This window comes from Eleginops maclovinus, chromosome 9 (genome assembly GCF_036324505.1).
Source record: "Eleginops maclovinus isolate JMC-PN-2008 ecotype Puerto Natales chromosome 9, JC_Emac_rtc_rv5, whole genome shotgun sequence".
Classification (NCBI taxonomy): Eukaryota; Metazoa; Chordata; class Actinopteri; order Perciformes; family Eleginopidae; genus Eleginops; species Eleginops maclovinus.
Window position 1 is genome coordinate 3,594,096 of NC_086357.1, and position 14,856 is coordinate 3,608,951.

Sequence of the window (14,856 nt, forward strand, 5' to 3'; positions counted from 1 at the left end):
TACTGTATGCAACGGGTCTATGGTAAAACATATTATTGTTAATGTAACATTGTGTCCTATAGGCGTTTATTTAGCCAGAGTCTTTTTGATGCTGCATAGTGAGGTGTGTGCCAGTGGATTGGTTTACTGTATATTGCAAGAAAATGTGCACCGAAAAATAGCCTACTGCTGATATGGTGAAGAAAAACAAATTGAAATTAGATGTAGCCTAAAAAAAAAAAGAAAGGACCATTTCATACATTAGGGAAAAATTACACACATTAAAGACATAAAGAACAAATATTTAAACCTTTTACATATCGGTTTTGTTTTCATGCAAGTCCATGTTATATTTAAATATAGTGTCTAGTTTTGAATTATGTCTGGTTTCTTTGTAATCTATTTGCATTTTTAATAGGCTACATACTTTTTATTTAATACGGAGATGAATAATTAATCATTTTATTTAAATATCAGAATCACAATCAAGTTTATGGTTAGGTATGTTTACACATACAAGGAATTGGCTTTGGTGTCTGGCGGTGCAAACATATACAATATAAGAAAATAACTTGTAAGAGGAGCTCAAAAATATAACTATAGTAAAAAAAACGGTATTTTCAAGAAAGTATTTAGCATTAAAAAAAAAAGAATACAGAGAAGTACTTACACCACATCAACATTGTACGGAAGAGGATAAGGGCCACATGAAATTTTTTGGGGGGATGTCAGAATTCTGAGAAAAGTCAGAATTCTGACATTCCCCAAAAAATGTTTTCATGTGGCCCTAATCCTCTTCCGTAACATTGTAATGTACTTTTTTAGTTTATTTTTTAAAAATATATATAAAAATATATATATGACAAATTGTCATGTAAAGTGGAAGGCTGTGCAGATGTGTGCAAAATAAATTCAGAGAGCTGAGTCTAAACATGGCTCACAGTATTACAAATATATGTTTTCTACACAACATCTTTTTTATAAAAGAATAATTGAACCAGTCACTTTCTTAAAGTACTGTGTTATACTATATTAACTCATTGAGCTCCATAAATAGGCTTTCACTTCAAAAAACAAACAGATGGCCAGTTTCGTTATGGCAAAACACACATTTTCCATCAACGTGTCTGAATGATAATCATCTCTATTTCCGTCAGCATTCGTCCTCACCTTCAGCATCATCAGAGGGGAGGAGCGCACGAGGAGCGTGTGTGACAGAGGGCCGCATCCTCGCGTTGCTGCAGATGAAGCATGGCAGGCGACCGCGAGACAAAGCCAGCTGACCGAGCCGAATATGAGCGCGTGCACCGGCAGCCTTTCCTCATCGGGGTGGCTGGGGGGACAGCCAGCGGGAAGGTGGGCTTTTATATCATAATAACACAAGCATTTTATTTCTCTATGTGAATTAGGCGGTGTTGTATTAGTCTATGTGAGATGACACGTGATTTTTCCTTATGATTTAAACCTGACGTTCATTGTTTTCTTTTTGTATCTTTTTATCACGTTTCTGTTGGATCAATTATTAGACTGATTGTTGCTTAATGAACAAAGAGCGTAGTGCATAGACCGCCTACATGTCAAAACAGGATAACATGTGCATTGTTCAAATATTTTTTTGTATTAGATGGTGATATAACTAGTGTCATAAATGTAAAACAGACTATTTCCAGATATTCCCCTTTTTTTTTTATTAAGGGGAATAAAAAGGGTGCCTGTAGTTCAAAGAGATTTCACTTAATTAGCATCAGCTGCACCGGGCTGCCGGCTCAAACCACGTGACTTGGAGAATACCACACTTATCACTTAAAGAATAATCATACAAAATATAGAGACCTTAAACTATCTCAATAAACTCACTCATTTTATAGATGTCATGTTTAGTTCTGATCATGATGATACCCTGACCTGTTATTGTGTTCTTCGTCTAACCTCAGTCTCAGATTGATTTCTGATTTCCCCCTCATCTTATTTCACCGGCTGGCTCGCTGACATCACTCTGTCCACATTGTCAGGACCACATATCTCCAGTATCAGTCCTGATCTGATTTTAATATTGTGCAGTAATTCAAATGTTTTCAGAGAGCTGTCAATAGGTGTTATTCTCACTGCTGTTCAGAAATTATGCAATAGTTGTGCAATATAACTTCACTGAAGGTCTGGACAATTTTGAGGCATTTTACCTTTTCTGCTACTACCAAAGTAGAACATTTCTAGTCCAGTTATGTTACTTCTCAGACTGCAGTATTTCTTCTCCTTCATGTCCAGGGAAAATGGTGTGAATTTGTAATGTTAGATAATGTTAAATATGCATTATTGATCCCAATTTTGGAAATGTTTTCATCACAGCAGCATGCAAGTGAATAAAAATGAGATTAAATAAAGAAAAAATTAGAGACACGTTAATGCAGCAGTATATTAATCCCCAAATATCATATATAATAATAAAACACTGTCATGGAACACTTTACTGCTCTATCAATACTTTTACCTAAGTTACATTGGCTGATAATTATTGTATTTACTTAAATTACATTCTGATTCAGGACTTTTATTTGTGGGGTATTTTTAAAGCAGTTAGTGTTAGTACTCATGGTTCTAAATATGTCTTCCATGACTGACATTTTAAGTAGCCTGTGCTTCCAGATGTGAAATATGAAAGGAACAGGACGTTGGCGTGGTTAGATCAACATCAGTGTTTTCAGCAGTTGTTTGTGGGTTTGACTTCCTGGTTCTGTCTCTTTTTTTTCCCACAAGACAAACTGCTCTCAGACCCACCTGCTCTCCCACACACGTTATCTGAATGTGGAGGAAACTGTAATCTTTGTTTTGTCGTGTCACTGTCTGTGAGTGCATCTGTCTGCCAGGTTCACATGATATCAAGCCCCCAAGTTCTCAGCCTTTACATGGATAATAGTTTCGACTATGCTTTCCTCTATGAAGACATGTGTAAACTAAAAGCAAAGTAAATTAAAGTTGGTCTAAGTTGTGCATAAAACCACTCATGTTCCAAAGGATCTAATGACTAAGATTGGGGGGGCCAGTATTTACTCATTTGTTTTCCTTCTTGTGTGACTCATCAGTCCTCAGTGTGCAGTAAGATCATGGAGCTGCTGGGGCAGAATGAGATCGACCACCACCAGCGACAAGTGGCCATCCTCAGCCAGGACAGCTTCTACAGGGTCCTCACCCAGGAGCAGAAGGCCATGGCCCTCAAAGGCCAGTTCAACTTCGACCACCCAGGTAATATTGTAGTCTTGTAGCATCTGAAAGCAGGGCGATCAAGAGAATCTCCTGAGAACACAGCTGTGAAGTTTGTGCGGTGAAATTTGATGTGACATAAGGGTCACTGTAGGTAAAAATAAGGTATAAAAATAATCTTCAGAATCTCAGAGATTTAAAGTGATGAAAAAATCAGATATTTACGGAAAACACAGATGGAAAAGATTCCTGAGATAATAGTCACGTGCAGGTGAATGAGTTTTCCATACTGTTGCTGTTGTGGGAATTATTATTTAAGGTGTTTTGAAGATATTATTTCACTGAATATTCAACATATTTATCTTTTATTTATCATTTATTTGGTAGGGAGAGATACAATATACATTGACAGACTGAAAACAGCTATCCGATGCAAGTATCATAGTGTTTATAGCGAATGCTAGTTTGCAACACTCGTCCCTAGAAGGGCTTTTATGGAACTTGAAAATTACAACAGTGAGGTAAAATAGTTAAACAAAATACAGCAAGAGACAATAATGCATACATTAAAAATGTTAAAACTAGACATGGTTTGTTGTTGGAATAACCAGGATTTGGTAGCTCTCTTAAAAGTGGTGAAGTTAGCAGCAGATTTCAAGTGATCAGGTAGCAAGTTCCAGGACTTTGTTCTTTCACAGAAAAAGCTGTCTGAGCAAAAGATGTTTTGCAGAATGGGACCTTACAGTTGCCACTAGAAGCTGCTCTGGTGGATCTGCCGCAGCTCTGTAATCTCTGGATGTATTTGCAGAGAGACTGAGGAGCAAGTCCATTTACACATGTAAACACAAGCTTTACATAATGAAAGTCAATAAAATAAGCAACATTTCCTTAAAATGCGGCAATGATGATACCTTATTTGCTTTTTGTCCAAGGTTTTCAAGGCCCGATTGTAAAGACTCTCTATGGATTTGATTACACACTGGTTGGTCTGGGACCAAGCCGGCAAACCATAGGACAGATGTGAAAAAATCATTGAATTAAGAAAGATAAAGGCACAGTCAGATGTCAAGCAACGTCTTATTATCTTAAAACAGCTAAGGTTAGCCTTAATCGTTTTGAAAATCTTTTTTGCACGACTTTTAAAATTTAACTGAGAATCTAAAATGATCCCTAAATATTTCATATCTGATACTTGTTCAATGGGCTCAGCTTTTATTCTGACGTTCAGGGATTCTGTTGCAGGTAGCTTTTTTTGATGGAAATACAGATGGACTTTGTTTTCTTAGTGTTTAGTGTCAAACGGGAGGCATCAAGTTAACCAATTATTTTGTTCTGCAAATGTATTCAAATTTAACTGACTAAATGTGTATGCTGTTTTGTTTTCCAAGTAAACGTACCTCTATTCTTTACTTTTAAATGTATGACTTTATTTCAGAGAATATAGTTCTCTAAATGTGTTGGTTTTTCCTAGATAATTTAGAACTTTAAACTCTGGGACTAGTTTATATTTGGTTAATATCAGATTTGGGTTTTAGTTTTGTTCTCTCAGAAAATAACCTAACTCGACCACTTTAGATTTTTCTTTCTACCCTCATACTTCGTTGTAGATATTGATCATGCTTGATAAATAATTTGTATTGTTTTGCACTCTTCTGTATAGATGCATTTGACAACGACCTCATTATTTCGACCTTGTGGGACCTCAAGAAGGGACAAACTGTACACATCCCTGTGTACGACTTTGTTTCCCACTCCAGGTGAATGAGTCTGATCCACATATATAGGACAAAAATAAAAGCAGTATACTATATAACAAGAGGTCTCAAATGCATCATAAAACGACAATTCCATATTTAAAAAAAAAGACACGACTGGTGGATTAATACCGCTAATCTTTCATCAAACTGGTTTTCATAGCATAGTGAGATTTGTTGAAGCCGTTTTCTATAACTCTTTTGCATGCATACTTAGTGTTTTTTTAAGTGTTTTATATTGAATGTTTTCTGTTACGGCAGGAATGAGGCGATGGTGACGGTGTACCCAGCTGACGTGGTGCTGTTCGAGGGCATCCTCATGTTCTATTCTCAGGAGATCCGAGACCTCTTCCAAATGAAGCTGTTTGTGGACACTGACGCAGACACACGTCTCTCTCGAAGAGGTGAGGCACACAAGCATGACTAGGCAAATCCCATCTGCTTCTAAACACAAGAAACAAGACACTATTTTACGATATTGTTTTACAGTTCTGACTGTGAACATATTTTTTGTTGTTGTTAGTATTTACCACATTGGAACCTTTTATACAAGAACAGATAATGTAGAAAGAAAACAAAAAACGTACAATAAATATTAGGTAAAAGGGGATTAAATAGAAGTGAAAAAGAAGAAAAAATATAAATACACCAAATAAAATGAGATGGGAGACAAAACGGATATTAAAATAAATAGTATTAAAACATTATTATTCTTAAAATAGTCAAATAAATTCATAGTAAAAGAGAAGAATGCAAGACACTAAGGTCAAGATAGGAGTTTTAGGAAATAATTTATTCCCTTTCTTGCTGGAATGAGACGTTAACATTGATACCATTCATGCCTGTAAAGTACATTTGAATGCAGTGGTTAGCATAGCTTAGCCAAGCCAAGAAATATAAGACATTGATAGTTAAAAAAAGTGACTAAACAAATGTGTTTTTTACCTGGGCAGGATGTTCCAGGAGTCTCCTATTTAAACAAACCTGTGGTAGCCTTACTTTTACTAAACCTATACAAGTCATGTACAGTAACTTTAGGCTAATAGCATTCCCCCCCCCCCCCCCCCCCCCCCCCCCCCCCCCCAAAAAATGTCAAACTACTGTTATTCCCTTTATGAAACTAACTCTTCCCAAACTCTTTTTTTCCCGCCAGTGCTGCGCGATATCAGTGAACGTGGACGAGACTTGGAGAGCGTTCTGGCGCAGTACATTACTTTTGTCAAGCCTGCGTTTGAGGAGTTCTGTCTGCCAGTAAGTGCGATTCAACATGTTCCAAACACTGCGACCCTGAGCATAGACTCACGGTCAAATATGTGTCCTTTTCATTGACTCTGTTTAGACGAAGAAATATGCTGATGTGATCATACCGAGAGGAGTGGACAACCTCGGTGAGTATTGGTGCTTTTGAGGTTCAGAGAGGATAGTCAACAAATGGAAACCACGTGTTGGAGATCCTAGTCTCAACAGAGCTATCATAAAGGACGCAGCTGTGTTATTGTTGTTGGGGTTGTGCTCTTGGAAACTGTCCAAAACAAAGTGCAAAAGACAACCATATTCAAGTTAGTATAAATATGTTGAAGGATACCTACCCTGAACTAGCTCTCATTTGTGCCTCGTGTTATACCATCACACACATTCACAGAGATGAGCATTCAGCTAATTGAAAAGAAACCACACAACAACATTTGAACAACACTGAGTCCACAACAAAGCTAGCAGTATGCAGGCACAGAAGTACTGAGAGCTACATGCTAACGTCATTATGCTATCATGATCACAACAACAAGGCTAACCATGCCAGTCATCTTGTTTCAGCCAGTTAGCATGCTGATATTTTCACATTAGCACACTAAATGTAGTACTTTTATTTTGTTCAACTCCATGGAAATTCAACTTAGCCTTTTTTACATTTCATGACCAAAAATTCAAGTTTGGGAAGGACATGTTGATTTTTATCAACTTTTTAAAGTTCATATTATTGCATTATTTTGTATGAAAATAATATCTTGTCTGGACCCATGGGTTGAAAATGTTTTTACTGTCCACCCAATTATTATTTTTTTGCATTTCAGTTCACAGTATGAGTTTAAAACTAAACTAAAAAACTTGTTGCAAAAAATAGAAAAATGTAGGAAAACTGTTCACAACTGGAGGAAAAAAAGACAATAATAACCAAGTGATGATAAGAAATAAAAAACACTGCCAAGTCACATTTTAAACTGATTTGATGGATAAATATATTTAAATCTGGTAAACCTAGTAAGTTATAAAAAGCCTGCCATACTAAACAACATGAAATTAAACCTTTGAAAGAACAGCAGAACGTTTTTAATGAAAACCTTGTTGTTTTAGTTTTTTTGAATATCACTGTGTAACTTTGTGATTTAAATGTATTGGTAAAACATCAGACACACACTTTGCCTGAACATGCAATCTGTGTATTTTTACAGTTGCCATAAACCTTATAGTCCAGCACATCCAGGACATTGTGACCGGTGGTCTGACCAAGCGGCTGAACGGCTGCTTTAACGGTTGTGGAGCAACGAAGAAGCAGCCGAACATGGAGTCCAGCAGCCGACCCCACTGAGTGCCGCGTCCGTCTGGACCGGCCCAGGAGCATCAGGCGATCAAAAGGCTGGTCTTTGAGATGATTCAGTTTGGACTGAGGAAATGAGGCGACGCCAGTCATCTGTGCAATTGGTTTAAGGGTTTTATTGAGTTCCTTTTTTCTCTTTAACTCGTGTACTGTATGAGATGGAGAAAACAACACTCTACAGGGCTACCTTTTTTGATTCAATTTCTCTCTGCTGCTCAACTTAACCACAGCACTGCACTGAAGAATGTCCCAACACTTGACAGCTTTTAACCACACAATAAATAGTGTAGCAACATGCTTTCAGGCAGGGCCTTACCCTATCCCACTTCTCTAAAAGGTTCAACATACCTTTATCAATGCAACTTTAGATCTTTTTGAAACTCTGTATGAAGAATATTTTGATTTATAATTCAAATGTACTGATATTTCTGTCTTTGAGTCCCTAGTTGCACCTCCTGTCTCATTTAAAAACTGAAATAGTCTAATTAACCAACCGATTCCACCTCAAATCATCTGATGTATGACATCACCAAAGATCATTTTCCGTGCCATCTTTGCAGAATAATTGTGTAAATTTGTTTATGATGCTGCCATTACTGTAATCCATTTAATGTGATGTTGGTAACATTAAGTATTGCTTACATTTAGAAATAACCACTTTCCATTGACTCCTATAAACTTGAATCTTCTGATTCATACATATGCAAGTTTATTTAAAAATAAACAGTGAAGGTGTTGTCACTAAATGCATTGAGTTGTAAATGTCACAAAGTACTAAGTACCCAATGTGAAATGTGTTCTGTAAATGTTTGGAGTTTCCTTCTTGTATAGTTTTCTCATGATAAAGTTCTCAGGTACTTTGTTTGCTAGACTTGACGCACCTATCATTTCCAAAGTCTTGAATTTTCTTTCAAATTAAACTTTTTTTTTAAAAAGACAATATTATGTATAACTTGTGTATCTGCGCATGGTTGATGCCATTGACAGCTTGAGTACAATTTTGAGACTTGTATTTCAATTTTTTGCTACTTTGTACTTTTACTCTTCTAAATGTATTTAATCCCTTCAGTCACTTTACAGATCTGGATTAATGATGGTAAATATAATCAACCCTTAAATCAGACTTTAGTTCACCTGGAGTAAATTCAGCAGCTACCCTGCAGTATACAAAGCCATTCAAACTAGCTGCACCTTTACCAGCTCTGAGAACACTTTAATGATCAATCATTATAAAACATATCAGAGATATTATTCTGAAATGGACCAATCAAACAACGACTACTTTTACTGTCACTACTTTAAGTACATTTAGATGAGAGTACTTTCTACTTTCACTGGAGGAACATTTTGAATGCAGGCCTTTTACTGTGACAGAGTATTCCTACACTCTGGTACTTCTACTAAAATACAAGATCTGAGTACTTCTTCCACCTCTGCCTACAGTAGATGATGCCACAGCACCCCCAGGTTGGAGAAACAAAGGAGAAATATGTCTGCTGTGTCAAAGTCATTCTCACTAAGCAGGTTTGCAGTGTGCTCACTGGAAAAGTGAGAATAATATATACAATGACGCATGTATAGTAAAAAAACTGATTTCAGTGATTTCATGGACTCTATTCTCACATGCACACGAATGGTTATTGATTGAGTGAAAAACCTCACAAATCCCAAAAAACATTTACTTGGAAATAATTTGGCAGTTTCTATGTTAAGTTTACTGGCAGTGACATTTGAAAACTGCAGTTTTATTGCACTAGTATGGCTTTATTCCTTGTTCCTATACAACATGCAAGTGTTTGGATTTTTGTATACTAACTAGTAAATCTGTACTATTAAGAATAAATATGAACAGTACCGTTTGTACGGATTTGGGTCACAGTATAGGTTAGGGTAGTTCCCTATTTCAAACTGTTTTTAGAACACTTTACCTGAATTGTGAGATGGATTTAAGAACAAAAATAACATGTTTCCCTTCAAATCAATGTTATAGTCTAGAGCTGTAATGATTAGTTTCACATTACATAGTATTAAGATACAACTATCCAAAGTGACTTACGTCTTACACTCACTAACACTGTTGACATGTATACGAGAGAAGTGGGGGGTTCAGTATCTGGCCCGAGGACACTTCGACTGCAAGGGTGGGATCGAACTGCTGCCACCCTAAATGCAGATCACCCCATATCAAGATGTACATTCATTAATCCTCAATAACTATATACCATTTCTTGAATATGGAGACATTTTTCTCTGTTCTATATCTTAGGAAATTAGAGAATTCTGCATTTGACCCATCCTAGTGTTAGGAGCAGTGGGCTGCCATATGCTGCCATACCGGCGCCCAGGGAGCAGTATAGGGAACGGTGCCTTGCTCAGGGACACCACGGCACTTGGTCTTTCGGGGACCCAGGCCAAGTCCCTAACCACTTTGCCACCACCGCCCACATTGTGGTTGTTCAAATAGACAAATATTCAAGAACTATATACCATTTCTTGAATCTTAAATATGGAGACATATTTCTCTGTTTTATATCTTGTTAAAAAGGTAATATCTTTGGGTTTCGATTGAGACAAAAAAATTGACATTTTTCATAGGCATTTTGATTTACTGAAAACACTCATGTATGACATTTAATCACAGATCTGTCATTGTGCGAAAACACATACTGAACACATTACTCAGTATAAAAGGTATACATAACACACTCTATATAGTCCATCGGGCTTCTTCTAACAATAGCATGCCCATTCTCTGTTCCAACACAAACAGCTGCTCAGCATCAGTCCAGGGGCTGTGGAAAAGGCCTTTTGTTACTGTCCTCACAGTTCCCCTGAGCACTTCTTCCTGCACACTATTCCCTGACGGCTGAGTTCTGCCCAAACAGTCCCCGGTACAGCTCGCTGCGCGCCTCGTCGCTCACGGAGCTGTGGTCTACAGGAGCCATGAAGTTCACCAGCTTGCTGTGGATGTGGAACCTGACCTTGCGGCCCTTGCTGGCTTTGGTGTCCACCTTCTTCTTGATCTTGCTGCGCAGCTTCTGGATGGCCAGCCACTGCCGGCCCATGGCCACCTGGTCGTTGGGGTCCGATGCGCTTGTCTTGCGCTCGATCAGCTCTCTCAGCAGCTGGTGGTAGAAATCATCGTCGTCGAATATATCCTCGTCCAGATCCTTGAGATGCGTGTTGGCCTTCAGTTCCAGCTCCACCTCCTCTCCCTCTATGCAGACGGGCTCAGAGATGACATTAGACACCTCTTTTTTCCCCAGCACTTTGTACTCTGAGCGCCGGGTCTGCGTCCGCCGCACCAGCCTCTCATTGTCCATCAGCACATGTTCCACCTGGGTCAGTATGTTCCGGTCAAACGCCCCGAAGCCCTTGCTGCTTTTCCCGAGAGTCAACCTAGTTTTGTCGTGCCACTTCTGCAGCGTGGCGTTGCGGTACGGCTGGAAAGCGGCGAAACGTTTGGCCATGAAGTCCGGGTACTCCGCCATATCCAGCTTCCGTTTGGGCGCTCCACCTCCTACCTCTTCATCCTCATCGCTGTGTATCTCCTCGTCTTCGTCCGCCGTCCCCACAGCGACGCTCCTGGTGTCGGCGTTTTGCCACAGCAGCTGGTCGTGCAGCTCCAGCAGGGATCTCTGGAGAGCTTTCAGAGCCTTGTGGGAGTTCTTGAGCTCCCCCGCCAGCTCCGCCCCGCCCCTCTTCTTGAACTCTGGGAAGGTCTGCGGCTGAGGAAGCTGGTTGGCGGTGATCACAGCTTTCTGCATTTTGATCCTGCCCTCCAGCATTTGGTCCCACAGGGCCAGCTGCTCCTTCACCGCCTTGCCTTTCTCCACCTCCTCGTCCACTTTGTCTTGGGAGAACGTGAGGACCGTTCCATCATCCTCGCCTTCTTCATCATCCATCTCAGAGTCGTCTTCATCGCTGCCTTCTGTCTCCTCCTCCTCATCATCATCATCATCATCATCTTCACTCACTCCCAGGTCATCCATGCCCTCTGTCAGCTTGTTAAAGTCCACCCCTTTACGAAAGGTCACGTGGGTGCCCTTTCTCTTGGATGCCAGTTTATCATCACTGCCCAACTCCTCCTCTTCATCATCATCATCTTCTTCTAAATCATCATCCTCTTCATCCCCCAAAGGATGCTCTTCTTCATCATCATCTTCTTCTAGACCTTCTATACTGCCCCCCTCCTCCTCTTCCTCTTCTTCCTCCTCCTCCTCACCAGATCCCCCAGTGTCTATCAGCAGCTGTTTACGGGACACTGTCTTCCCCACATACCGTTTGTCGGAGTCTGACAGCAGGGTCGTGTTGCTCTTCCGCAGGGCACTGAGGCCGACTTCATCTTCGTCTTCATCCTCGCTGAATCTCTCCGTCACTTTGGCTTTGGTCGCCTCATCCCCGTCATCCTCCGGATCTGCAAATTTAGGCAGAGGGTTCAACAAGTCCTCAAGCTCCTGAGAAAAGGAGCCCGCCATGGAGGAAGTTTACAACAACCACACGTGCACTACTAAGGAGCGTTTCACGATGTGCGGAGTGATGACGTAGATAATATGCGACGAGCCTATAGTAGAGGGATATGGTTCCCCTAGGTAAAGTCTCTAAGGCAGAACCTTTTTTCGTATAACAAAGAACATCATATGTATTCATTATACAGGGGATAGTTTACAAATAGAACAATATATATAGCCAGGTGTATTCGACTAAAATATAATAAAAAATACAAATAAGTTTCTTGAGTCAAATTATAGTTATTTCCCATATTGCTCTACGTCCTTTAGTAAACAGGTCTACGTTACTCCTTGCCAACAGCATTAATTTACCACATGTATTAAATGATTAATTGTTCGACTTTTTTTTCAGAAGAAACTAATCTTCTTGGTGCGAGAAAAATGAAGGTGTTCCATATTTATTAGGGAAGAGCAGTTCCACGTGTATTTTAATCCGTTTTAAATGTACATAAATGTGCAGAACTAATTGTTGTCAGATAACGCTAACACCATTTGACTGGCTTTAACAGATGGGATGGATGTGAAGTTTAGAGGTACTATTTTAGAAATAGTATCAATCTGACTGCAGATTCAAGGATGAAAATACACTTTCAATACTATGTAGACTAAATTTATCTCAATTTAATCGGATAATCTGTGCCAGGTAACTGACTGAATACAAACAAATGATAACTGGATCTATTGCCATTTTGCAGATGGAACCTAAAGTGGAAATATCGGGTCTTTGGGGTTTTAAATTGTGTATTGTATTTCCTGTAAGTCATAGCTCGGGGCACGAAGATTTGATAAACCGGTGACTCTTTACGCATGCGTACATGGGTGGTGTGGATCCAGGTTGCGCTTACTAGCAGAGTTTTGTTTCGTATGCTTCACCAAAAACTGTGCTTTCTGGAGAGTAAAGATGTCAACAAGTGACTTTTATTTGAGATATTATGTTGGGCACAAGGGAAAGTTTGGACACGAGTTCCTGGAGTTTGAATTCAGACCCGACGGTAAGTTTATTTTGGCGGTAAAGCAAATGTATTAGTCTTCCTGCATCTGAGCTAACGTAGCTATCCACTCGGTAATGGCTAAGGTATGGTAGGCCGCAGTCCATTCTAAACCAGTTGCGAGCGGCAATTGAACCATTTGCTTCCCACTGTTGTATTGATGATAGTAGTTTATGTCTAGACTAATTCAATATGGCAAACATAATTATTGTAAAGACAGACATATTTTAAGAAATATCAGCAGAGTGTTTAAGCGCCATGTGGTCTGTAGGGAGTGGAAACAAACTCATGAGTTGTGTTGAGTGATGCATTGTTGTAAATGTTACTGTAACGTTAAATTTAACATTTTGTTTTAGGCAAACTGAGGTACGCTAATAACAGCAACTACAAGAATGACGTCATGATCAGAAAAGAGGTAAGCTATGTTATTGGATTGTCGTCCATTGCTATTGTATAATGGTAATGTTAACATTAGGGCAATTTGACAACATTCTCAGATCAATTTGTTTTTAAATGAGCTTTCATGCATGCATTATTGTTTGAAATGTTGTTGGAGTGGGTGTTGTGGTCATTTATTATTCAATTCAACTTTCTTGATACAAAGCCTGAGTTCCTTTATTACAGTCATGCAGCCCAGAGCGTTTCACAAAGCAGGATTAAAAGAGCACAGACAAACAATAATAAACTGTTTGCTAGACTAAAAAAGGATGAGTAAAATATTAAAATGTAATCACTATTAGTCACTAGAAATATTAACTTATTTATGACGTGGGCTTCATCAACTGGTATGTAATGATTGTGTGGCACACATTCACTAACTCTGTCTTTGCACCCCCAGGCATATGTACACAAGAGTGTGATGGAGGAGCTGAAGAGGATCATCGATGACAGTGAGATCACTAAGGAAGATGATGCTCTTTGGCCGCCCCCTGACAGAGTCGGCAGACAGGTTTGTTTTTATTTAAGCACATTAATTAACACAAGCATTTGCGTCCATCATGTAAATGTGCCGGATTTAACCATAAAGGCTCCTTTTCATCTGCAGCCCCTGGCATGTGGCATTAAAAGAAAGCATGAAATAGCACATATGCCCAATTAAAAGGACATTTATAAAAACTCATAAATACACACACATAAGCAGAAAATAAAAGCTTATATACTCACAGACAATTGGAAAAACTGATACAACCCCTACTCCAGGTTATGATAGCATGTTTTTAACCCCTGTTACAGATTTAGAGAAATGATGGTGTTTATCCATGATTACACACCAATATTTGATGGTAGACATGGATACTGTCAGGTCACAGGTTTGAGTTTAATCAGTCACACTGGTGAATTTGTTAAATAACGTATTTGAAGCCAGAGCACTAACTTGCCTGGTTTTGTTGTCATTTTCACAGGAACTGGAGATTGTCATTGGAGATGAGCACATTTCATTCACAACTTCCAAGATTGGCTCCTTGATTGACGTCAACCAGTCAAAGTGAGTACTCGATGCAGGAGTTGTGAGATAGAGGCTGTTCATTTTTCTGTGGCCACAGACTTTAACCTTTTCCTCTTGGCGCTGTGTTCAGGGACCCCGAAGGCCTCCGTGTGTTCTACTACCTGGTGCAGGATCTGAAATGTCTCGTCTTCAGTCTCATCGGCCTACACTTCAAGATCAAGCCTATCTAAATGTGGATTTTGCACGTTTTAATTTCTTTAGCTAACGTTTCTGTTGTACTACCGCATTTGTACATTTGCTTTTGGTGGAACTGTTTTTTATTTTAAATAAAGGTGGAAAAAAATGTTCTGTTGGTCTGAGCTTCTTGTAATATTTTGAGAGA

At 39.1% G+C, this 14,856-nt stretch overlaps 3 protein-coding genes across 3 annotated transcripts; 2 read left to right on the forward strand and 1 right to left on the reverse strand.

The window, feature by feature from the left end:
- Positions 1 to 1,138: 1,138 nt before the first annotated feature.
- uck2a (uridine-cytidine kinase 2a) lies at positions 1,139 to 8,467 on the forward strand. The gene is made up of 7 exons (XM_063890537.1): positions 1,139 to 1,335; positions 3,060 to 3,219; positions 4,838 to 4,934; positions 5,193 to 5,335; positions 6,085 to 6,182; positions 6,271 to 6,319; positions 7,382 to 8,467. The coding sequence occupies exons 1-7, from the start codon at positions 1,231 to 1,233 to the stop codon at positions 7,516 to 7,518; spliced, it is 789 nt and encodes a 262-aa protein (XP_063746607.1). The 5' UTR covers positions 1,139 to 1,230; the 3' UTR covers positions 7,519 to 8,467.
- Positions 7,612 to 12,060, reverse strand: aatf (apoptosis antagonizing transcription factor). The gene has a single exon (XM_063890535.1). It carries the CDS (start codon positions 12,003 to 12,005, stop codon positions 10,380 to 10,382), a length of 1,626 nt encoding a protein of 541 aa, XP_063746605.1. The 5' UTR covers positions 12,006 to 12,060; the 3' UTR covers positions 7,612 to 10,379.
- Positions 12,061 to 12,796: 736 nt separating this feature from the next.
- Positions 12,797 to 14,822, forward strand: magoh (mago homolog, exon junction complex subunit). The gene is made up of 5 exons (XM_063890539.1): positions 12,797 to 13,030; positions 13,384 to 13,442; positions 13,866 to 13,976; positions 14,431 to 14,513; positions 14,605 to 14,822. Exons 1-5 carry the CDS (start codon positions 12,940 to 12,942, stop codon positions 14,702 to 14,704), a joined length of 444 nt encoding a protein of 147 aa, XP_063746609.1. The 5' UTR covers positions 12,797 to 12,939; the 3' UTR covers positions 14,705 to 14,822.
- Positions 14,823 to 14,856: the final 34 nt, after the last annotated feature.